The 25870-nt window shown below is 44.3% G+C and overlaps 1 protein-coding gene across 3 annotated transcripts; it reads right to left on the bottom strand.

The window, feature by feature from the left end:
• Positions 1–13156: 13156 nt before the first annotated feature.
• Positions 13157–25870, bottom strand: FUS (FUS RNA binding protein). Of its 3 annotated transcripts, none has more exons than XM_081835256.1 (15): positions 25751–25870; positions 23685–23709; positions 21989–22143; positions 21451–21592; positions 20965–21161; positions 20538–20745; positions 18860–18897; positions 17403–17435; positions 16854–16963; positions 15620–15749; positions 15253–15369; positions 14832–14967; positions 14644–14732; positions 14308–14455; positions 13157–14094 (listed from the first exon to the last, which is right to left on the bottom strand). In XM_081835256.1, the coding sequence occupies exons 1-15, from the start codon at positions 25761–25763 to the stop codon at positions 14055–14057; spliced, it is 1581 nt and encodes a 526-aa protein (XP_081691382.1). In that variant the 5' UTR covers positions 25764–25870; the 3' UTR covers positions 13157–14054. The 3 variants fall into 3 exon arrangements, with proteins under 3 accessions (XP_081691382.1, XP_081691380.1, XP_081691381.1); XM_081835254.1 differs by lacking the exon at positions 25751–25870 and adding an exon at positions 24803–24875; XM_081835255.1 differs by lacking the exon at positions 25751–25870 and adding an exon at positions 24803–24875 and having other exon boundaries at positions 20965–21158.

Here is a 25870-nt window from a genome sequence, read left to right as displayed (position 1 = left end):
AGGCTCGGCGGCTTCGCCCCGCCTCCTCCTCTGAACTTGGTGACTTTTTCCAGGCCTGCCACGCCCTTGTTGTCTTGGGGATGGGCAGGGGGACTACAGCTCCCATCATTCCTAGCCAATGGGGCCAGGGGCCAGGGATGATGGGAACTGTGGTTCAAGGAGGACCTTACGGTCTTCAAAAACATCTTGCAGGTCCCAGGCCACAGGGAGGTTAGGCTGGCCTCAACCAGAGCCAAGGCTTTTTCGGCTGTGGCTCCAATCTGGTGGAACGCTCTGTCACAAGAGACAAGGACCCTGGGGGGACTTGACATCTTTCCGCAGGGCCTGCAAGACAGAGCTGTTCCACCAGGCCTTTGGCCAGGGCGCAGCCTGACCCCCTCCTCTGGCAATCATCCTCACAGAACTCTAGCCCAATGGTTGCCATTAATCTGAGTTGAACTGATTTTATAATGAACTGATTTTAGAATGTTGTATCATTTTACTGTTGTTAGCTGCTCTGAGCCCAGCTTCGGCTGGGGAGGGCGGGATATAAATAAATTTATTATTATTATTATTATTATTATTATTATTATTATTATTATTATTATTATTATTATTATTGGCATCTGGGCAGCCAAGTACGAGTGTGGAAGGAGGCAGGAGAGGCCCACCCAACATTTTAACATAGGAAGGCCCATCTAGTCCAGCATTATTTACTTTGTTCTGTTTAGGGCCCTTAAGGCAACAGCTTGTTGTGTTAATTTAGGGGAGGGGGGAGGGGACCAACCAAGAGGTTAGATATGTAAATAAGAGGAGGGGGGAGGGGAGGCCTTCCAAGTGAAGCTGATTTTCTCTGCTAGTGTTAAATAAGCAGCTGTGAGAGGGGCTACGGGCCCTTCCCTTGGGGCCAGAGGCTGGCCTACTTTGTTGTGGCTTGCAAACTTTTTAGGCCACTGCCTGCTTGGTTCTATAAACTCAAATTCATCCCCAGTGCACCCTCTAAAAAGCGTTATCCCGAAGAGCATTTTGCACAGCCCACTGACGAAGACAACCACAATAATATTCCAAATAGTAACAATTAATTGCATTTATTCAAAGTCCATTTAAAGCCATTTAGTTTAGTTAGCTCAATGAAACGGGTGAACTTGATTAATACCAGCTTTTCAAATTCTGAATGTTATTTACCCCTCCAGCACCCCCCCCCTGCTGCCCACTTGTCACTTAGCACCTGCCTAGATAACCCTACCACCACCCCCCACTTTGGGAACCACTGATCTAACCTTTTACTTGTATTATTTTAATCAAAAGTTAGATGTGTTGCTATATATACATACACATATGTATACATATGTATACACACACAAACAAAAATTATAGACTATTAGGCATGAGATACTGGGAGTCCAACCAATATGGCCATTGGTCAGGGATTTGTAGTCCAGTGAGGGCCACAGGCTTTCCCTCCCCCCACCTGCACATTAAATAGTCCAAGGCAGGCTCCAGAACACCTCAGATTTTTTGTCCCATGTTTGTTTGGCTCTCCTGGGTGCTTAACACTGAATAGTGGCCTCTGCTGAGAGCCACAATCTGATGTAAAGTGTTTGGTGTCTCATATCATCTGTGGGAGCCTAACTTCTTGATGTTCAATTCTACCCCTTAAACTATTGTTTCTAGAATACTGTGGGGTGGGGGTGGGGAGAAACATATACATGGGCGTAGCCAGGGGGGGCAGCTGCTTCCCTAGATCTAGTAAAACAATAGAAACTGACCAATCACATTGGTTCTGCCCCCACCCCAACAAAACTCCTGCCCCCTCTAACAAAGTCCTGCCCCCCCCAACAAAAATCATGGCTATGCCCATGGACATATAGTTCTATATGTTTAAGATGTCCAAAGGAAGGCTTTTTGATTCTCACAACATTCCTCTCAGATCACCATCAAATGCATTTTTTTTATTGCAGCGGCGGAAATGTACTGTCCTGCCCAAGCACACATTCAAAATTTATAGCTCAGGTGAGATTTGAGGTTAAAATATTTTGGTTGGAGCCCTGTCTTCATTGTCACAGTTCTTTCCACTCATGTTAACGTGATGCTTCTGCACTCCCATTTTAAAGGTGAATGTACATAGTCAAAAGGTGCAGGTGATGTAAGCCTCTGTCATGGTGAATAATACAATAATACACATAGCAGCATGACAAGACACAGCTCGTGCTTCGCTGCATTTTGAGTACTCTTACAATGACCACACTGGTTCCCATGATCACACTGAAAGCCCTGTAGTACTGCAAAGCTCCCATTGTGTTGTGTGTGGTGGTATTGTGCACTGCAGCCTTGGCAAATGCAGAGTACTGAATAATTTCTTATCATATTGCGCATGCCTTTGCAGGGTCTCATCTTCACACTAGTTGCCCACCAGTGCAATGCCTGCCGCTCTTCATAGTCAAATAATGTATTTCATGGTTCTTTTATTCATAGGGAACAAGTCCCACAGGGCTGTTGGGAACAATATTAACGTTGCACATTAAAGTGAATTATCACCATCACTTAACAGACATACACACTCTGATCCAATACTGTCTGGGCTGCTAGGCTGTCATAGGATGTTCACAAATGGTCTAAGTGCTCAGGGGTAGGGTTAGGGGTATTAGCAATACAACCTTGGTGAAGAGTGCAGTTTCTGAGAGTGAGGTGAAAGGCTCGTTTTGACTATGAGGGAAAAAAAAACCCTTAAGGACCAGGAATATTTTTGCTATTAATAGAAATACAGGAAGAAGGACAGGATGCCTGGAGCAAGTCAGAGGCTGACAGGTGCAAGATGAGGGGGAAGAATGGAAAGAGAGAAGTGCTTTGAGGCTGAGGGACTATAAATCAGGAAGGCAAAAGGGAATGCAACAAAACCAAAAAAAAAAAAAGGCAGGAGAGAGCGGCAGGACTGAAGTTAACAGGTTGATTTGAATGAAAAAGACATCTTTTGAGCCACTAATCATATTGTATCACTCACCATTTTATCCCTCTTTTGTTGACTTGGCTTGTAACGCAGCACGTTCTCACGGTATGGACGCCACTTTAGTCCCCGTACATTCCAGGAGTTCCCAAGCTTTGTGTTGCTTGTCAAATGACACGCGCAAAAGTCTGACTCAGTGTCTCTCAGGAAGCGAGTGGAAAATTAAAGGTTTCCTGTCCCGCTGCACGTGAACTGGGGCCCATCATCTCGTGGGCGGGCAGGTGCCTCCGGGGACAAGAAAGGAAGCGGCAGGTGCCGTCTCCAGTTCTCCTACCTAGCGGCAGCTGCCCTCAGGGCTGAAATGGTCGTCTGTAGGGCATGTTAGTTTTTGCCAGGTAGGTGTGAAGGAAGTTTTCTGTTTCTCAGTAATGTGATGGACTGGTTGACTTGATTAGAAAGAGAACACAAATTCAAATTCCTGCCTAGCTATGAAGTTTTGTAAAGCAGGCCTTGGCTCAGCTGTTATCGCTCATGCTAACCCAATCTCACACGGCTATTGTGACGAGCTTTTGGGGGGAGATACAAGATTGTGATGTGATATGTATGAAGTCTGCATCAGTCAGTCAGGGGTCACTACCCTTTTGGGGGTGATGGGCGCATTTGTAAATTGTAGTAACTTGTGGGCAACACACACACATACGACAACCTATTCTCTTGGCTACAGTTTCTTTCACGCCTTATTTTGGAGGAAGGCCGTGTGCACTGGGAAGACCTTTGTGTTCACATGTGGGCCAGCGGGCTCCATGCTGGCAACTCCAAATCAATTTCAGGAGGAACAAGTCCTCCACTGAAAAGGTGATTGAAAGCTCTCTCTTTTTTCATCCCCGCAGGGCTGCTGTAGCTGCAATCACTTCATGAAAGGGAAAAATTCAACAGGTGAAGCTTTTATCCCATCAATTTCTTACCTGGATAAAAAAGCAAGCGGCACCTGATGAAGGTCTGCCTGTCACACAGCAGCTCAGATATGTGATGACCATGTGTATCTTTTTTGCAATACACAGTTACTGACTCACACTTGCATGCATGAAAGGGTTGACCTGAGTGAAAATTACCAGTGGGTGGGTTTTAGCAGGCTCCCTCCATTCTCTCTCTCTCTGCCATTCCTGGAACAAGCAGCAGCCAAGCAATGGCTGACAGCTGCAAGAAAAAAATGCATGAATGGAGATAGTGTCTGCAGACAGTGTCATTATGTGGGTGGTTCCCCTGCACAGGGCACCAAGCCGAGGGGGCACAAAACTGAGAAGATCCATCACTGAGAAGATTCATTTGGGGTGTCAAATTTTAGCTTCACTCAGAGTGCCATACTACTGTACCAAAGATTACAAAATCTCCACTCCCACCCTGCTGCAAACAGCAGGATTCTTTTGTAGGAAACCAATTTCTTTCTTTTTAAGTCGTTTGGAACATTTTCTCCTTCTTCATTTTACTGCCAACAGATGGAGACTTGTTTGCTGTAACTCAAGAATCTCCGAGAATAAAATCTTCAGTTATTTGCAATACTAAGTGCCTGTCATTTATTCTAGCCTAAGTATTTTTGTGGTGGAAAGTTATTTAAAGGTGGACAAGGGCAAATGTAAAATCTAACCAAATTTTAATGTGCTTCAGGCATTTGCCATTGCACTAACTCTGCTTTGAGAGCGTAAGCACCTCTGGCCAACATATATGTTCATGGTCACAGAGCTTTAATTTCTTTGCAGCCTGTGTGGTTGTGGAGGCTGCATTGTTAAAGCGCTAACAAGAGGCAACAAGAGGCGCTAACAATTCAGTAAAGTGCTAAACTAATCACGGCAGGGAAGGTTTGGTCTGGTCTTACGGTCCCCTTAGACATAAAAGGCCAAAGAAGTGATGGGAACAGCAGCACTCAGAGATGTGTTAACAGTATAGCTGGGCACTTCAATCAGCACCCCCACCCCACCCTGCCTCTCATGCTGTCCCCCACCCAAAACACTCAAGGAACCAGGAAGCGAGCAAATGGGGAGGGAATAGAAGAGGATGATGCAGAAGGGTGGGGTCTTGTTTCCTCTTAACACACTCATGCTAGTTCAAATAATCCTGATTCATATGATGGCATACAATCTCAGAACCGGAACACAGAAAAGCACATATTGATACAGCCTGTTTCATAAAATAGGAATAGTGCCAAAAAATAAACGCACATCGCCGGGGAAACGGGCTGGGCCTTGGAAATTGCTTTGAAGCAAATAGCTTCAGCACACGAATAGATTTGCCAGGCTGGGAACCTGGATACTCTTTGGACACTCAACATAGCAAGAGAGAGGCCTGAGGCCTGAGGTTGTACTTGGCTTGAATGGCAGCTGAGGGTGGGGGCTTCTCATGTCCTTAGTGGCAGGCATAGAATCACTGAATTGTAGACTGTCACCAGGTGATGTCTGAGGCAGCGCAAGGCTGACAGGCATGTATGGTGGGGACACCAGAGATGGCCTTATTGGTGGCTGCTCCCAAATTGCAGAACTCCCTTCCAAGCAGAGGCTAGGCTGGTCTTTCTTCTGTTTCCCTTTCGCCATCAGGCAGATACCTTTATGTCTAGACAGGCCATGGGCCACTAAAACTGGCTGCTTCGGGTGGGTGTTGTAGGTTTTCCCTACTGACTTTGCTTTTAAATGCTTTTAAGCTACTTTGATTCTGTGTTTTTAATGTGGTTACGTGTCTTTTACATATTTATAACTGATTGGTATGTGGTTTTTTAGCTGTGTGTGTGTAAGCCACTTGGGCCCTGCATGGAGAGAAAAGTGGATATAAAAGAAATGAACAAATGAAGCATTTGCGCTGAATACAGAAGGGAATACAGAATACAGATGCTCAGTCCCCAGCATCTCCAAGTAGGGGAGACCCTTGTCTGAAATCCTGGAGGGCTCCTTCTAGTCTGTGTAGTACTGGGCCAGATGGGCCAATGTTCTGTCTCTGTATAATACAGCTTCCTATTATGTTCTGTGATTTGGCAACTCTAGTCTGAAATTAAGCCCTAATGACAAAAGCGCCTTGGAGCACATGCAGAGTGTCTTTGCTTCGCCATGCCAGCTTACTCAGTCTCTTCTGAAATTAGGGAGAAAGACTTCCTCGTCCAATAAGGTAATGAATAAGGCATAAATAAAACATTTGAAAAGTAACAGTGCCAGGATAATTTATAGGTCTAGCGCACTACCCTTGCTCCTGTACCTGGTACACTGACATTAATCTAGTGGGGTTTTTCTAAGCCGAGAAAACGTCCTTAATTTCTGTGCTTCAGGCTGATGTTCGAGACACGGCAGCGGAGCAAGTTTAAAAGGAAAAAGGAAATGCCATTGCCAGTCCTGCATTTCGCAGGATACTCTTTGGTAGGGTTACCCTCTACCTGATCTACTTCCACAAAGCCTTTCTCAGGCTTGTTCTGCTCTGTGTGTTGCTATTTGCCCTTGGCTCCTGCTGCTCATAGAAAGAAGGACTTCTTTGGAACAGGCTTGCTAAGCTCAAACAGAACGGATTGCTGAAATCCCTGTGCAGCAGATCTGCAGCTGTTATCTCCAAATGTCAATAATAATAATAATAATAATAATAATAATAATAATTTATTATTTATACCCCACCCATCTGGCTGGGCTTGCCCAGCCACTCTGGGCGGCTTCCAAAAGAATATTAAAATACTGTGATACATCAAACATTAAAAGCTTCCCTAAACAGGGCTGTCTTCTAAAAGTCTGGTAGTTGTTGTTCTCTTTGACATCTGGTGGGAGGGCGTTCCACAGGGCGGGTGCCACTACCGAGAAGGCCCTCTGCCTGGTTCCCTGTAACTTGGCTTCTCGCAGTGAGGGAACTGCCAGAAGGCCCTCGGTGCTGAACCTCAGTGTCTGGGCAGAACGATGGGGGTGGAGACGCTCCTTCAGGTATACTGGACCGAGGCCGTTTAGGGCTTTAAAGGTCAGCACCAACACTTTGAATTGTGCTCGGAAATGTTCTGGGAGCCAATGTAGGTCTTTCAAGACCGGTGTTATATGGTCTCGGCAGCCGCTCCCAGTCACCAGAATGGCTGCCGCGTTCTGGATTAGTTGTAGTTTCCGGGTCACCTTCAAAGGTAGCCCCACGTAGAGCGCATTGCAGTAGTCCAAGCGGGAGATAACCAGAGCATGCACCACTCTGGCGAGGCACTCCGCAGGCAGATAGGGTCTCAGCCTGCGAACCAGATGGAGCTGGTACACAGCTGCCCTGGTCACGGATTTGACCTGTGCCTCCATGGACAGCTGTGAGTCCAAAATGACTCTCAGGCTGCGCACCTGGTCCTTCAGGGGCACAGTTACCCCATTCAGGACCAGGGAGTCCTCCACACCTGCCCGCCTCCTGTCCCCCCAAAACAGTACTTCTGTCTTGTCAGGATTCAATCTCAATCTGTTAGCCACCATCCATCCTCCAACCGCCTCCAGACACTCACACAGGACCTTCACCGCCTTCACTGGTTCTGATTTGAAAGAGAGGTAGAGCTGGGTATCATCCGCATGTTGATAAACACCCAGCCCAAACCCCCTGATGATCTCTCCCAGCGGCTGCATGTAGATGTTGAAAAGCATGGGGGAGAGGACAGAACCCTGAGGCACCCCACAAGTGAGAGCCCAGGGGTCTGAACACTCATCCCCCCCCCACCACTTTCTGAACATGGCCCAGGAGGAAGGAGCGGGGCCACTGTATGACAGTGCCCCCAGCTCCCAGCCCCTCAAGACGGTCCAGAAGGATGTTATGGTCGATGGTATCAAACGCCGCTGAGAGATCCAGCAGAACTAGGAAACAGCTCTCACCTTTGTCTCTAGCCCGCCGGAGATCATCAACCAGTGCGACCAAGGAAGTTTCAGTCCTGTGATGAGGCCTAAATCCCAACTGGAAGGGATCCAAATTCCACCTGACTTCAGCACCGGCCGTCCAGCCTACTTCCAGGGAACTGGGAACGGTTACGACTGGCTCCTGTAGATGTGGGGATCTTAAAATTAGCTTTTTGTGTCACAAATGCGAGTGAGTCCCAGGGTGGGTGGGTGTCTATAAGCCCCCTGCCTTTACAGGTTTGAACCCTTCATTTCAGCTTGAGGGCCACATGCCCTAATGGGCAGTCTCCCATGGGCCACATGGCGGTCGGAAGCAGGTGGGGCAATGGTATATTACTTTATGCTGTAGCCTAGTTTCTATACAGATTCAAACAACCAACAGGACATTATCAAGAGTTCGAGGACGCAATCCAGCCAAGCAAAAACAGTGTGAAGCAGGACTGTTGAGAGGTATGGCCTTGTGAGGCGAGGCATAGTTAGGGAGGATTGTGACGTGGAAGAGAGTCTTGAGATCCAGATAAGAGTCATGGGGGGCTGCATTCAACCTGTGGGCCTGATTCTCACCCCACAGGCTCCTCTCATGCTTCACTTCACCATTCTTCTTCCTCCATCCATGCTTGCCTTCTTCCCTGCCTCTGTCCTGCCTCTCTTACTTACAAGGAAGATCCACTGGTTACAAATGGGCTGCATTACCCTGTGCTCTGGGCTTCCTGTCTAGTAGCCAGTCCATATATGGGACTGCAGAGAGGAATGTATTGTTAGGATACGCATCAGTTTCTAAATTTTCCAACCCGCGGCAGTGAGGCAATGTTTTATGAAGTTGACTTTTCCTTGTTCCCTGTGTGAGAAGTCATATAACTGCAGGCCCGAAATCACTGAGAGATGATAAATTCTCTCTTCAGGAGGGAGCGAGCCTCCCACCCCATGGGTTTCCATTTTTGTATGTGCTTTGTTTGAGGTCTGTATGATAAAGTGGAGGAGACGTTTTTTTCCAAGGGCAAATAAGGGCACATCACCAATTAGGAAGTGAGAATTGGGTTACACCAACACAATCAGGAGATGCTGGTAAATGCAAGGGCGTTAATTGAGGGGAGGAGTTTCCCTCTTCAATGAACCATACTCAAATTATTTTATTTAAATTAAAACTGGGGAAATTTCTAGCATTTGTGGAATCTGACCTATGGGGCACACAGACACTATTTTTCTCCTTTTTGGGGCGAGAAACTAGTCTCCTTCCCTTTCTAGTTTTTCACTTTGCTACCCCTCCCCCCCCCCAAAAAAAAACCTCTCATGGGTGTCAAGTGTCAAAATTAGATTTTAAAATTGGGGGTCTCCAATGTGCCACCTATAGGCTGGGACTACCAAGCCCCACTCCAGAGCCAGCACATGCAATGGTTAACACAGTGCAGAAACCCATTTGTATCATACACCCATCCAAATAAGTACCGTATGTCACCAACTTGAAAAGTTTGGAAAGCTCAGATCTAGCCAGTGTCCTTTGATGCAATACTACCCAGAACTCATTGAAAGAAGGTGATACTACATAAATGTAATAAGTCTTGGGATGGATTGTGGTTATATCATGTTTGGGCAAGGATTAACATAAAGGGTGCTTTAGCTCAAACATGCCTGGGAATCTCTCCATTGCAGGTGGCCGTGCTGCAAATACTCAATAGGATTTGAAATGCAGTTTCCCAGCTCACGTTATCTGTTTTACACATCCAGGACAGAAGTCTGGCTTTCAGGGCTGAACTTTGCTGGGCCCAAGTTCCCACTGTTGTTTCAGTACTCAAAAGACTCTCCCAAGAGGCCTTTACTCAAAATTACAGGTGGCACACCTCTGGGGTGGAAGGACTCAAATCGATTTCAGCCAAAGTTCACTGTGGCTTAATTTAAGAACAGAGAGTTCTGCTGGATCTAGGCAAAGGCAGTTCAACATCCTGTTCTCAGAGGCCTATGGGAAGCCTGCAAGGAAAACACAAACGTAGCAGCTCCCCCCCCCCCCGCAACGCAGGAATCCTGCCCACAGCCTTTACTGGGTGGGTTTGACTTTGCCTAATTCTCTTTTAAAAGTTACAGATAGGTAGCCGTGTTGGTCTGCCATAGTCAAAACAAAAAAAAATTCCTTCCAGTAGTCTTTAAGGTGCTACTGGAAGGAATCTCTTTTAAAACAATCAGTTGGATTTGAGCCCAAGCAGCCTTGGACGGGTGGCGCTGTGGGTTAAAGCACAGAGCCTAGGGCTTGCTGATCATGTGGTCGGCAGTTCGAATCCCCGCGACAGGGTGAGCTCCCATTGCTCGGTCCCTGCTCCTGCCAAACGAGCAGTTCAAAAGCACATCAAAGTGCAAGTAGATAAATAGGTACCGCTCCGACGGGAAGGTAAACGGCGTTTCCGTGCGCTGCTCTGGTTCGCCTGAAGCGGCTTAGTCATGCTGGCCACATAACCCAGAAGCTGTACGCCGGCTCCCTTGGCCAGTAAAGCGAGATGACCCGAGTCATCCACGACTGGACCTTTACCTAGCCTTGGAACGTATGCAATTACCTATAATACATGGGAGAGTACCTTCAAACATGCAGAGCATCACCACCCACCCTTACAAGAGCAACATCTGAGATTAGGATGGCGTTTTCAGGTCTAAGGTTACCTTCAAAGGCATCCCTATAAAGTTTATCCTTGTGTCTGCCTCCCCATCACCTTTTCCAGATCAAAGCCAGGAACCCACACAAGGGACAAGTGGCAAATCCAGTTCTTCAGCACAAACATACCTCTCTCCTTCACCCCAGGACTAGTGTGCTTATCTCCATTCTTGGTCTTGGCCAAGAATAACATTTTTCCAGGAGCCACTAGAAACTGGTTTTACAAGCATGGATGCACAAAGACTGCATGCCAGATGGATGAATGTACCTTAAGGGAGAATAACTTTGGGTAATGATTACAAAAGCTGCCAAGTTTCTTCTGACACTTTGCTTAGTAAAGGTTTTATATACATGCCCACAGTGAGCACAAGACAGAAATGAAGAAAACCAGAACTTCTGTGTGTTTGTAAGTTTTCAGCCCAGCAAGATTATCCCAAAGGGAATTTAGCTATATTATTACAAATATTGCCCTGCAAAAGATTGGCCCTTTTAAAAAGTCATGCCTCCTGCAACCCCGAGTTGCGTATCACTGGTTCCAACTTCGATCTCTTAAAATGTAGTAACTAGAATGTTGGGCCAACTCCAAAATTAAGAGCATTGTGTACGACACCTGTTGTTCTGCCTTTCTTCAAAGAAGTCTGCAAGCTTAGGCTGAAGATACTTCAGCCAACCCTTCCTCACAAACTGAAGTTTATGGCCAAGCAGGTATGTGAACCCAGGTATCTGATCTAAAGCCCACAATATGTTGTTACATCAGTGATCACTGCCACAACAACCTGCTCCTGTTGTTTTGAGTCTACTACTTAATCCTCAAAAGATCATCTGCCTTACCAAAATCCCCCTTACTCAGCCCTTAGTCACAAAGGGTGCTGTTGGAATGCAGAGGGTTAACATGACAAGTGACATCACTACTGTTGTTACATAATGTCCAAAGGCAGACCGCACAGCAGATTGGATTCCCCGACAGCCGGATACTGGCTATTATAGAACATCGTGGCCTCCAGTAATTGAATAATTAATTTACACGGCATCACTATTAACATCTTTCCGTCCTGGAAGACGGAAGCAATTGTACAGATCTGTTCTCAGGCAGATGCAGCTGTCTCTAGGCTAAGGGAAGGTGGCTTTTACAAAAGGCTGGATGCTCTGCCCAAGGCTAACCACCTCCAAGGAGGAATGACCAAGCAACAGCTGCACACAGAGAAAGTCTGATCGTAAAACTGAGGTTATCACTTGCATCCAGATTGAAACAATGGGGAGGGGGGGGTCAGTTTCCCCCAGGAGTTCTACTGTTGTATTCGTATGGTCCATGCTGAACCTGCTATGCCACTGATGTGAAATGTAGAAAGACAAAACGTTTTAAGCATGGTGACTTGTACAGGGTTTCAGAACTGTGTCAGAATTTGATATTTCTTAGTTCCAGGAGGGATGGTGGAATGGCGCAGGTACACACACACACACACACACACACACACACACACACACACACGTGTGCATTCTCTTAAGTAGAAGCTGGACACTCAATTTGGGATGGCAGGGTAGAGCTTGTTCTCGAACAATGGAAGTGCAACAGTTGGGAATGATTTTAATATAACGGGGCCTGGTTGAGGGTAATGAAACTGCAAAGGACCACTGAAAATGGATAAAGGACAGAGTGAAGGCAATTTCTGAAGAAAAGCTGCACTTGGGCTGTTGTACTACAGTGGTACCTCGGGTTAAGAACTTAATTCGTTCCGGAGGTCCGTTCTTAACCTGAAACTGTTCTTAACTTGAAGCACCACTTTAGCTAATGGGGCCTCCTGCTGCCACCGTGCTGCTGGAGCACGATTTCTGTTCTCATCCTGAAGCAAAGTTCTTAACCTGTGGTACTATTTCTGGGTTAGCGGAGTCTGTAACCTGAAGCGTATGTAACCCGAGGTACCAATTTATTTTAGTTTACCGGTTGAGACTTGCATGATTGTTCAACCCATCACCAAACCCTGCCTCCAAGGAGCATGCTAGAAAGGAATTTCAGCAAAGCCTTCTCCCTGGCATGAGCATCATTACTGCTTTTCGTATGGAAGATAATTTAGCAACGTGAGCCTTCATAGTCAAGGCCAGATTACAAATCTATCAAGGTCAAAGAATAGCGAAAGTATCTGCACGGAGCCCACTCACATGTTATTAAAACCAAGAATCAAGCAAGATGTAAATACAAAGACTGGTTTGTGACTTTAAAGGTTTGGCTTTAGGCATCAAGCTTCATTGCCTGTTCATTTGAGTCACAAAGGTCAAAGTACACTATTATGCAATGCAAAGCATTAATGAACTGTACTAGCTGCACACCAGTGTTAAAAGGAAGTCAAATTAACTTAGCAAAGACTGGATTTAGTAGAGTGCTGTCACTGCTGCTTCAAGACTACAAAACAGCAGTGTTTAACACAGAGGATGCAAAAAGGCTTTGGTCTTAATATCCAAGTTTCTGACAGCCAAGTACAATTGTAATTATGACTATGACATTTATATGTATTTTTTCTTTCAACAAACCCAACCAGCAATTCCAGGATAGGATAAAAAGAATCTATTTTTAAAAAATATATAAGAAAATTAAACAGCACAAGAGGAAATTGCCTCCCCACCATGCATTTGAGACTTTTGTATTCAAATCCACTATGAATCACATACATTTCAATGGCATTCCATGGAGATTTCATCAACAGCAGTGTATACATTGAGTCAGCTCCATCAGTGTTAACAGCGTAGCTAGACTTGTGCTTATTTATGTATGAAATTAGGCTTAAGCCATAGGTATGTGAACCTCATAAAGGCAAGGGGAGGACTCTAAGGATGCCACGTTGAAAAATTTTGGCTGCATTCTTAAAAATGAGAAGTATCTTAAAGGAAGTGAAACATTTCCACCCACCATGTACCAGCCACTGACTTGGTATGCAAAAATGCTTAACAGCAAAGGCTTGCTTATGTATTGAGATTTGCCAAATCACGATAAATGAAGCACTCACATGCTCTTATCAATTCAGACATTACTGTTCTTGAGTAGTAAGTAACACGGACAACCCTCCTTTCATAAACACTACCAGATGATCCAAGAGTGAGTTGTTAAACATCACATGCCTACCATTAAACAGATTATGATTTTAGCTATTGTTTGCTAAATCAAAACCAACGCAAGAGTCAAAAAGTGAGTTTTTCAGCTGAATGTAAACTTCCTCCCATACTACAACAGTTGAGATACTGTGCAGATTTGTTTTATAGCAATTCACATTTTTCAAATTTATGTTAAAGTTGGAAAATTTATACAAATACAAAAGCTTTTCAAACAATGCTTTTTAAACAGTATTGTTACTTTTACAAAGTCAAATAAAACAATGTTATTTTCAGAATTGACTGAAAACATCTTTATTATTCAAGTGCCCTATCCCGCCCCGCCCAGCAGTTATACATGCATGACTAAAACATTTTGGCTTTTAAATGTATAGGATTACTTCCAAATACAGTCAACATAAAATAGAAGGGAATACAAAGTTTGTACACAAACGCAGCAAGGAATACACAGGTTTGCAACGAAGTTGGACATCATACAAAATAAAAAAAGTTTATAAATTCACATGGTCTGGGATCCTATGCAGGCTCAATAGGGTCTCTCACGCCGGTCCTGCCTGTGGTCCCCTCTGCAAAGAAGAAAGGAAAGTTTACATTTTGAATTTGCATATTTGTATTGTTTGTTATACAGTAACTATCAATAGCCCCAAGGCTAGGCTGCAAACCCAGCAAGTGGATCCAACAGTCACAACCTCAGCCTCCCTCTTTCACTCCCCAGAAACAGAATCCCTAGATTCCTATTCCTGAGCCTTTACAGTAGCCACCACTCAAGTAACCTTTACCTCGAATCCATTTTTCCTGGTCCAAAGCTGCCCCTGTCTCCGCCTCTTCCGCCTCTGAATCCTCCCCGGTCTCCGCCCCTGCCTCCCCGGAAGCCACCTCTGTCAAAGCCTCCTCGGCCCCCGCGTCGCTCTTCACCAAATCCACCTCCTGGGGGAAAAAGCAGATTTGTATTATGCAACTATTTTGAAATGAGAAATGTGCTTTTCTCACAGATGCCGTTGTGCCAAATAGGCAAACTGTGTATCTCACACAGACGGAAAAGAATCCGCCAGCAAGGGAACAGGATATATAGTAATTGGTTTCACACAGAGAGAAAAGTAAAACCTTAAACTCACCCATGTGTGGTCCTCCAGGCCCATCTGGCTTTGGTGCCTTGCACTGGTTGCATTCATTACGCCATGAAAAGTTCATATTTTCACATGTCCTAAAAACACATTTGGGGAAGACAGGTGATTTAGAGTTCCAATAGTTCACTAGCCCCATTTCTACCTTCATATCTAAACAACTAAAGCAAACTGCTTACGGGTTGGGGCATTTCCAGTCTCCTGCACGTTGCTGACCACCTCCTCCGCTGGGGAAGCCCCCCCTGCTGCCCCCGCTGGAACCACTGCTGCTGCCGCCACCTCCTCCACCACCAAATCCACCACGGCCCATGGGTCCTAAAGGAAAGAGGCATGTAAAAATCAGTGGCAGCAGCCAAGTGAAAAAGGATTTTTTGCAGAATGTTTCCTTGCTGATATACACCTTATATTAGGTTACCTTTCCTCCCTAGAAGGACTGCAGTACTCATACCTCAACTCCCTTATTTCAGAATGGCTGCACAACACAAGTTGGTCCTCTTCCCCCTCCCTTGCTGAAACTCAATACAGGTATAACAAGAGCCAATACTGCTACAAGCAACACACTTCTCTACTTATCAACCACAGCAATGACGTGGAATATACCTCCTCTACCGCCACGGCCTCTTCCTCCACGGCCATTGCCACCACCACCGCCTCTGTTGAAGTCTGCCCTCCGGGTAGCAAATGATACTTTGATAGGGTTGCCTGAGAATTCTTTTCCTGGTTAAGAGAAGATCAGGGGAAAGGATTTTATTTCCCCAGATATAAAGATAGAAGGCAATTATTTCACTACTGGCACCTCTCCTCTACTGCACATCTATTTCTCTTTCAATATTTATTCATCAATTTATATCTCATCATTTCCCCACGCCCCAGAAGCCTAGTAGTGGAGGCAGAAAGAAGCCTTCAAAGTACAAGCATAGGAACCCTTTCAAAAGTCAAAAAAAGTAATTCAAAGTCAGCACCATACCATCAAACCAGTCAATGGCAGCCTTTGCAGATGGGGGATCGTCAAAGGAAACTGTGGCCTCTCCTTTCAGTTTTCCTGTCTCGCGATCGGTGTACAGGTTGATCATAGGCTGTCCTGTTTTCTTGTTTGTCTGTTTACAAAAAAAAGCACAAGATCAATCTACTGGAAAGATCTAATTCAATGTTCTTGCATCCAATTTTCAATACATGACAGGTGCCGACTACAACTGTTTAGGGAGCTGCAATTGATGTGCCATACTACTGCATGGAAATTACCTTTAAATGTGAAAGGTAACTTGCCTATACAGCCCTGAAGGTTAATGAATGTGCTCATGAGGTTCTGGGCAGATTACTGCTGACATCATGAATTCTCCCTTGGAGTGTAAAGATATCCAACAAAAGGTTTGTCTACCAATTAGTCTCTGAAAGTAGGTAGGGCTAAAGCAGGGTAGATTTGATTTAAATCAAATCGATTTAAATCACTAGTCAGTAAGACTTGATTTAAATCTTTTATTTTTTTTAAAGAAAAACTCATTCTTGCTGGTATAATCTTAATATTTACAACCAGATGAAGGTTTCGTTTTTGGAGTAATAAATTTTCATAGTAGTTTTTAGTTATATCAAAAATTACTGATTTGGTAATACTATTAGAAATACATAGACAGATAATTATGACATTATTGTGAGGTTTAATAAGTTTACTGTTTATATTTGGACAACTTTTCTGCTGTACTTTATTGGAAGGAGAAAAATAATCATTTCCTGAATAACAATTAACTAAAACATTGTAGCATATGTATCCATCTGAGACTGAGCTTTAGCCCATGTGAAAAAACAAATCCTTATTTCCTGATGAATAGCGTTTGGACTATAATGTAACTTAAACAGAAAACTACCTTTAGAAAGATTTTTCCTCCAAAAGCATTTTATTTTAAAAATCCAATTTAAATTTTAAAAAATCTGATTTAAATAAAAAATATCCAATTGATGCACCCTACCTAGCGCAGGCTTTTTGCACTGCTCTGACCATTCAGTGTTTTGTGATTCTACTTGCCAACAGCAACTCCACTAGTAGCTGCTTTTTTTTAGCCAGCTCAGTCTCTCAACCAGCCCTTCAAGCTCTGATTACCCACTTCTACACTGCACACTTTACAACCAAAGAGTATAGTGCAACCAAAAAAATGCAGCCTTATTGGTAATGGGATCATCTCACACGCATAAATAGCACAATTTACCTTAATGATGCCAATCTGCTTGAAGTAATCTGCTACCGACTCAATGGTTACATTTTCACCAAGTCCCTGAACAAAGATGGTGTTGTTGTCTGAGTTATCCTGCTCGCCAGCTGCAAGGAATGAGAATTAGCTCTATCTTCCATCATAATTTCTGCTTCCCAATAAGTTCTTCCTACAGCCTCTAAATGAAAGTTCCAAACTTGTACTCCAATGAATACTGAACCACATGAAGCAGTTTTCCAAATTGAGACAAAATTTTGGTTACTGTCCGAAGACCTCAGTTGAACAGAACTCAAATCTGCACAATTCATCTATTTTGCAGTTTACAAAGTTTGTGGGTTTTTAAAAGGCAACTTGATTACTTGAAACTCTGCTGTTCACAGTAATACAAAAAAAGGGGGGAAAAGAAAAGGTTTTAAGTGTAGAAAAGCAGTCTAAGGACACCATAGGCTTCTCTGGTTTTCCTTTGACATTTTTACCCCTCTCTTCAAAGTGGAAGCCTGGAAATACTTTTCCGCTGGCCTCACATTCAGGTTTGCAGCCACTTACCAGAATCGTGGCGTGATCCTTGATCCCGTGGTCCTTTTGCACATGAAAATAAGGAAGGAGAGATTCAGTTAGCGAGTGAGAACTTCCAAACTGTTTTCTCACATCAGCACCACCATCACGACCACATCAGAAACAGGCCAGTGTTGGAACATGTGCTGTTCCAAGGTGAGTTTTAGTGCAAAACAAACACTCCCATTCAGTCAGAAGTGGTCCACGTCTTAATTACAAGACTGCTTACTGCAAAACCAGTTACAACTCTTTCCTCCAGGTCATACTAGACCTATTTTTTTGCAGCTCTGCAGGGAGGAGCATGGCCTCCAGACACACACCCAGAACACCATTGGAGAACCACTATTTTGACATCTTTTATAGCATACATTAGCCACTGCTACCCAGAGTCTTCTACTGACCCTTGTTCAGTCTTTTAAGTCTCCAGCACCTTTGCAATCTATTCTGGATTTGGTTCATGAGACGAGACACTTTAACTTATGCACAGAGAACAAACCATCTTACACCATAGTACACATTTTGAATAAGCCCTTTAGAAATGAGAGCTTTATGTTCTTAGAAACCATCTGGTTATTTACTTGCATCACCACTCTACTATTAACATATTCTACACGTATGTGTATATATATATTTTTTTACCATTTCAACACCTTTTATTGCACCCAATCTTAAATTTTTGAAAGCATATGCCCAACACTGGTCTCAAATGCATTAACAATCCTATATAAGTGTGTTTTACTGTTCATGCCAAGCCTTTTTCAGCAAACCCTATGGGAACGTTCCTTAAAAAACAATTCTTTTGATTTGGTACAATCATGTTCAAAACGACCATTTGTGAAACTTCGTAATGTTAAAACCAAACTCTCTTAAAATAGAAGCCCATGAAACCACTTATTTGTGAAAGAGCTCTTAAGAGTTTCATACAAACAAAGTTACACTTCCAAGTTTGAAAGGAGCGGTCCCTCCCTTGATTCCTGTACCAGTAACTTTTTAAGCAAGGTACCATAAACCTTTGTTTTACCATGTTTCCTCAGGACTGCATGCACTTCCATTAACACGCTTTAACCCAATGTTCTCATGTGTTTTTTAAAGGAGAGACAACAAACAACACCAACACTTACAAAGTGATTTTCTCTCTCACATTCTCCCGCAAAACACGTCTTTGGATTATTGATTTTCTCCCATCTTGTTGCAAAACATACAACCAAAATGTACTGTATTGGCACCAAGAACTTGGCTGAGTAGAAAGCCCCATAATGTGGAAGTCAACACCACAGATACAACCAACCATTTTGGCATATGTGCCACAACAGGGGGTGCTCCCATAGGTTTTTATCTGATAAACGGTGGCTTTTCAAACCCTTTGGCATACAAACATCAGTCTCTCCGAAAAATAATATATAGAAATACACTTTTGCGGTTCAAGTTTTTGAACTCTTTGGACTTACCACCAAATTTATTGAAGCCACCACCTCGCTCACCACCGCTGAGGAGATAAGTTAGAAGATAATGATGCTTTTTTTTCCACGACTAAAAAGTTTTGTTGCTAGAAACTACACCAGATCCATTAAGATGCTGGCCAACACTTTTGTTTGGTTCTTCCTGAAGATCTAAAGACAACCTGCTCCACCTTTTCTTTGCCCTTAGCATTTGTTTTTTTAAAAAATGGATCAATACACCCTTGAGAAGGTTTGCAAATGAAACAGCTCTAGTGTTTTGTCATTCTTGCTTCCGATCTTGAAACGTTACACGAGGCGTCGTGATGCAGCTTTCGAGACAATGCTGGTTTCCTTGTTGCCGTCCTATTCTTGGCATGATTGGTGAACCAAGCTCGTTTTTAAAATATTGTATACCGTGCACGCTGTTAATTCCAGTTCACCCTTCTCAAGTTTGTGCCTTGTATTTTTGCAAAGCTTTTGTTGTTTACAACCCTAAATGCAGATAACTGCTTTGAAAGCACGTAAAAACCCATTCCCTCATCATAGCATATTCGTAATAGTACGTTATTTCAGCTCTAAAGACTGCATTATCTGCCTGCCATAAGATCTCTCTCCCTTCCTCAGACCCTTAACTAACATGTGGAAGGTGGAGATTTGATTAAAGTTCATTGACTTTCACACCTGTGGCACACAAAATGCAGAATTTGTTAACAGAGCAGGTATTGTTAACAGATCAACAACTTTTCATAAGCAAACAACACTTCAGCTGCCCCCACCTATACTCACCTCTCTACTATTTCATCTCTCCCAGTCAACAGGAGCCCAGAGCCAATGTTGCATAGCAACCATTGCCTCGTCAAATACCAATTTTAACCACCCCTTCACCGAGGCTTAACGCACACCCAACAGCATTAAGGATACTGCTTTGCAACACATAAACCACAAGTACAGAAAGTCCAGCCGCTATGTGGGAAAACCAAAACACATCCTTTTAGCCTACATTGGCTTACACGGCTAGACCACAGCATTATGAGCATTATGAGCCCAATGAAAGCTGGCTTACAACCTGCATAGAAGCTTTGTCTTGCAAAATCTCTTACTGAAGAGATTCATATAACCTTCGATTTATCAGCATATACAAACCAGGCCCCTTCAGTGCACCTCATCAGGTTAACACTGGGGGGTTGAAGGATAACCCTAGTGTCTAGGTACCGATTTTCCCCCATAAGAAGTACTAAAGTTCTTGTATATATTTGTATGGAACGGCAACATTGCTCAAAGAGGACCGTAATTCACCTTTGAGGAACAGTAATTATGTTCATATCAAGTGCGCCTTTTGAGGTTGTCAACAGATCCAAGATGAAAATACGATTGTTTTGCCCCATGCACAGACTTGTTACTGCAATGGTTGATTTTCATAAAGTAAGAGTTTTTAACTCCTTCACATGCAGACAAGGAACAAAAACCATTTTGACATCCATTTAGTTTCACCCCATAGAGAAAAACACACTGACCCCTAGCAGCATACATGGTGGTAGCCCACCCTCGATTACCAACAATTCTATATATTTCAGCCGTTCACACACTGCACCCTCCCAGAAGAGGTTAGCTTTTATGGCAAGTACTAGGAGAGATGCCAATTAAAGAAACCCACTCCCTCTCCCACAACTATGGACTGGACACCTACCCCATGCCTCCACGACCACCTCTGTTGCCACCTCTTCCACCACTCCGATCAAAGCCACCTCTACCGTATCCGCCACTGCCACCTCCTCCACTGCCTCTTCCACGGTTGCGGTCTTGCTGGCCGCCATATCCTCCTTGATCCTGGCTGCCGTAGCCTCCTCCACTACCACCTCCACTCATGGAAGACTGATCCTGTCCATAGCCACCAGCTGGAGAAAGTTAAAAAAAAAAGGGGGGGGGTTAGCAATAGTTTCTGCTAGCAAAGAGACCTGGAATTTTTTGAGTGGGGGAAAAGAATGAAGATTCTCCAGGTCCCCTTGCTTCTCACTGGGGGGCAGCCGTTGGCTTCTACACTGCACTGCATGAAATTTGGCTCATAGTACTCATGTTTGGCTTTTGGAAGTGAAAGGAAAGGAAAAGGTACTCACATCCACTACCACCGCCACCTCCTCCACTGCTACTGCCACTGCCATACTGACTCTGCTGGCCGTAGCTTTGGGGTGGGTTGTAAGAAGGCTGCTGCCCATAGCTGCTCTGCTGTTGGCTGCCATAGCTGGACTGCTGACCATAGCCTCCACTCTGGGGTTGTCCGTAGGTAGAGGTCTGAGAGCTGGTACCGTAACTGCTGATTTCAAGGAGACACAAACCAAGGACAAAGAGTTCAATACACAGACCATCCTACAATACTGTTCTGGCTTTATACAAAGGCTGAGGCTTTAAGCTCCAGGATTCCATTTGGAATACGGCTTAAGAATTCAGGATGATTGTATGACTAAAGAGCAGAGTACATCTGGGGTTTGATCAGGCAAATTTCAGCAGATTTAATGTAAAAAAAGTAAAGCCTAAAGCATATGAAGATTTACACCACTATCCCTGCTGTGAGTTCTTGTTGTTTGGGATTTCTCAACTGTTACCTTCCAGTGGTGGAACTGGCTGGCTGTTGAGAGTAGCTGGGATAGGATGACTGCTGTCCATAAGACGTCTGAGAAGTCTGACTGCTGCCATATCCTGTTGATGAGCCGTAGGCCTGTGGTGTTGACTGGGTGCCATAGCCAGCTGTTCAGAAAAACAATTCACTCTTGTTAATCTCAAATGGCATGCAATTTGTGTAGCAATAACTAATCAGTTCTTCAATAATAATATGTAACCGCACTGATGCATCCCGAGATGTGACCATAGAACAACAAATTAAGCAGTGCTGAGATGAGAGCATGTTAGATTCGAAGCCCTGCTTGTGCTTGTGTCACCTTTTTGCTACTTTTAAGTGCTTCACAGGATTGCAAAATGAAAAGGCTGCACATTACAGCATCCGGAAAGGACACTTTAAGTACTGTGTTTTCCTTCCAGTCTCCTAGCTCCAGAAAGACGTGTGCTTCACAGCTTAGCCAATTTCCTCTCATATTTTCCTATACAGTCATGAGAACAAAAAACAAGATAAGCTACAATACTCACAGCTTTGAGTCTGGCCATAGGAGGAACTGTAACTACTTTGGCCATATCCAGAAGTATCTGCCGATTGTCCGTAACCACCATAGCTCTGCTGCCCGTAGGGCTGGCTGGTTTGCTGAGAATAACCTTGTGTGGGTGGAGTTGGGTAGGCCCCATAACTAAAGAAAAGCAAGAGAAAAATATTCAGCAAAGGAACATATAACTAAACTGTAAACTAAATTCACAATCTTGCACTCCCAACCAGAATCAAGCTTGTCACTACCATTGTCGCCTGTCTTTTCAAATCCAGTGTGCTATGTCATTGCAGGCATCTGACTGAACTCCTACTTCTGAGAGTGTTTCAATTAAGTCTGAACAACCACAAATGGGTAAGGAAAATTACAAGGAATGTTAAGACTAATTAATTGGTTCATTGTGGCATGAAGATACACACACCAACAATTCACTTTGTTCAAAAGACTAATGGCCAGAAATAAATTCCAATGCTGATTCTATTCAGAGTAGACCCACTGAACATGACTAACAGGTTCATGAATTTCAGTGGGTCTAGTATAGGATTTGGTGACTATAAACCACAAGTTTTTAAAACTGGCCTACTTTTTTAGTTTTGACAAAAGGCAAGTAAAAGGTATGTGATTGAAATTTATAAAGTTATCTATGACATGAAGAGAGTGGAGAGAGAGAAATTTCTCCTCTTGACACCAGAACTTGTGGACAGCCAAGGAAGCTGTATGTTGAAAGATTCAGGACAGATAAATGAAAGCACTTCTTCTCTTCCACAAGAGGCAGCAATGACCACAAATTTGGATGTCTTTAAAAGGGGATTGGACAAACTCCTGGAGAAGGCTATCAACGGCTACTAGCCATGATGGCAATGCTCTACCTCCACAATCAGAAGGCAGCAATGCTTTTGAATACCAGTTGCTGGAAACCATAGGAGGGGAGAGTGCTTTTGCAGTCAGGCCCCGCTTGATGGTTTCCCACCAACATCTGGTTAGTCACTGTCAAAACAGGATGCCGGGCTAGATGGGCTATTGGCCCGATTCAACACTCTTCCTATGTTCTTACAATAGTCTTAAATCCCCACAACTCTTGGAATGAGTTATGCTTTTGAAGGGAATCTTTGATTTTCAGTATGCTATCTTTGTATGGGCACTACTATAGCTTGAATTGGGGAAACTAATAATGTATGCTCTAACACAGCTAAAACTGAGTTTTATAATGTATATACACACTGAATAAGACAAAACCTTTTTAAAATGTTATTACAGCTTCTCTGGGGATGGATAAAAGTAATCCATTTCAAGTCTGTATACACTACAGCAAATTTTAACCATTTTTCTAAATTTGGAATCACAAGTTTTATCAGCTTCTTCATAAGATATAATTTTCCCCCTAATTTTTTTTCCAGTACGTACTACCACTACTTGAAAATTAGGATTTTCTGGTATTGGCAAATTAAGATTAAACAAACCACAGGTCGGATCTTGTCTATCTATTCCTCTGGGAACAGCTCACGGCACCCTAGCATCCTTTATGTTTTTACAGGTGACTAGCATGACCTACTTCAAGATTACAGAGACAAGAAAAGCACTACTCGCATATGGCTAACACTGTAGTTATGTGAGAAGAGTATCACAATCTAAAAGCCTGTAAACATGCAATACATGGAGGATGAATTGTACAAGGGTTTATTTACCTTTGTGTCGCTGACTGGCTATAATCTGTAAGGGGACAAAATAAAAATGTTTGAGCTATTTTAAGAGCAGGATTCCACACAAGTTAACTAACTGCTACAGAGAGTAGAAATGATTCATATAGGCACATTTGTCAAAATTGACATACATGGATGCTTGCTTCAGGCATCTACGCACTATGTGTATGAACAGAAGCCCCATTCAAATTGAAAGTCAAGGTGTGGGGGGCAAGTGCACCCCTGCCTCTCTACACTTTTAACTTTCAAGAATTCAGGCAAATACTAAGGAAAGGGTTCAGATTCTCATCGTAACACACATTCACCTATCCAATGGGTACTGCACAAAATATATGTACATATAGAACGCTCTTGCTAGCTTCATTGTGGGTAAGAGAAACTATTTTAAAAAGCAAGGCTGTGAGGCATGAAGTTTGAGGGAAGAGATTAGGAATGAACAGCAACTCTGAACGTTGACACTTCTCATATGAAGCACTTACTACTTAGTTACATTTATGCCACTGTTGCCTTATTTTCAGGACTGTTCACAATAATCAAAAGCAGCAGTGAAGAAAAATCCAAAAATTAATAAACAGAACCCAACCATGTGGGTAGGAGGAAGTTGTGGTGTCATCAGAAAAAAAATGTGTATTTATATATTCCCCTTCCCCCAGGGTTTTCCAAGCAATAATTTCCCCCCATCCAAAAAACCTCAGAACCGATGTAATTCCATCGTCAGTATGGAGGGAAAGGGGGAAAAAATCTGCGTTTTCAAGGGGTGCAAGAGAGGATAGTTACCCACCCAGGGAACTAAGACGTAAGAGGAACAGCCTTTAATTAAACTCACACGAAGTTTGCTATGGCGCCGGGTTGTTACAAACAGAGCAGCCTTGTCCTTATAGGACCTAAACCCGAGATTTTAAGGGGAGGAGGGCGCTCGCTTGACGAGCGGAGTACGCGGGCGACTGACGTTTGCATTAACGAATGATAGGTGCAGGCGGTTGGGGAAGCACCCGGATGTAACACTGCGACAAAGACAAGCCTCACACGCACGCGCAACAGCGTACGCGTTTCTCGTCTAGGCAGAAAAGCGCATGCGTGGTCGCAATTTGTACCGCCCCCACCTCCAATAAACCTTGCTACGCCGACCATCACGTCAGGCTGGATTTTTCCACTGCCCATACGGCCCCCCCTCGTCCCGCTCGTAGCTCAGGGGGCGACCGCGCGCATGCGCAGCTACATAACGGCCTAACCTCTCCGTGCCCCTGGAGTCTGACTAGGAAACCCCGTCCGTCTCTTCCCCGGCTTCCTAGTTCTCACGCTATCACAAAATGGCGGCAGACTGCGCAGTTTAGAGACTGCGGCGCGGAGCAGAGGAAAGAAAAAAAGGCCCTTCCTGCTCTCTAGAAGGCGGAGCCGTTTTTCATCCGGCGCTACTTCTACAATAACGTCCACCTTTTGCCCTCGACCTTATCACCACCCCGTTATTTTTGGAACGAAAACCCCGAAGCCTCCATTTAAAAAGGGTCTTCTAGAACATTTGTCTAAAGCAGACGGGGAAGGCCGGAGAACCCTCCTCCGCCCACCATTCCTGCCCCACTGACGGGAGAGGGAAGGCAGGCAGCTTTCGCCTCCTACCCTGGAACTGCAGGAATAAAAAAACCCACGCAAAAGCCTCCTTCCCCTTCACCTGCCGAGTGCAGTGATTTTCCTACCGACGATTTAGCCTGGAACCCCCCCAAGCCCCTAGGAAGGAAGCTCCCGAGTCTCGTCAGGAGGAGAAAATAACCCAAGACAAAACCGCTGTTTTTCGGAATTAACTGGACAGAACCAACCATTAAGCCTGCTCCCCCCTCACTTTCCCCTTCCCTTGTTAACCCTCAGGTTAAATAAACCCTTTTTAACATCAATCGACCTCCCGTTCCCCATCGTCTGCACAGCCACGAGGACCAGAAACTTAGCTCCCCTGGAGGAAAGCAAGCAAAGGCTGCGGGGTGTTTCCCATTCTCCCCCGTTGTGACCCCGGTTGAAACGCGCCCAACGCCCTCCGCCGCCAACTCCCTTCTTCTCACCGTTGGATGCCATGGCTGCAGCCCCCTAAGCTTCACTCCTCAGAAGGGCTACGTAGCACCAACCTCTCCGCCCGCCTCGTCTCTCTTTCCCGCCCCCCCACGTTGCCCCAAATATACCCT

This window comes from Podarcis erhardii (genome assembly GCF_964252035.2).
Source record: "Podarcis erhardii genome assembly, chromosome: 13".
NCBI classification, from domain to species: Eukaryota; Metazoa; Chordata; class Lepidosauria; order Squamata; family Lacertidae; genus Podarcis; species Podarcis erhardii.
This window is presented reverse-complemented; position numbering and strand designations above follow the sequence as displayed.

Bases quoted from the DNA above. Each gene is read 5' to 3' on its own strand.
- FUS (XM_081835254.1), bottom strand. From the start codon at position 24,860: ATGGGCAGTGGAAAAATCCAGCCTGACGTGATGGTCGGCGTAGCAAGG. The intron at 23,710-24,802 runs GTGGGGGCGGTA...GTCCCCTTACAG, and splicing joins CGTAGCAAGGTTTATTGGAG to ATTATAGCCAGTCAGCGACA. The intron at 20,746-20,964 runs GTGAGTACCTTT...AACTTTCTCCAG, and splicing joins AGGTGGCGGTGGTAGTGGAT to CTGGTGGCTATGGACAGGAT.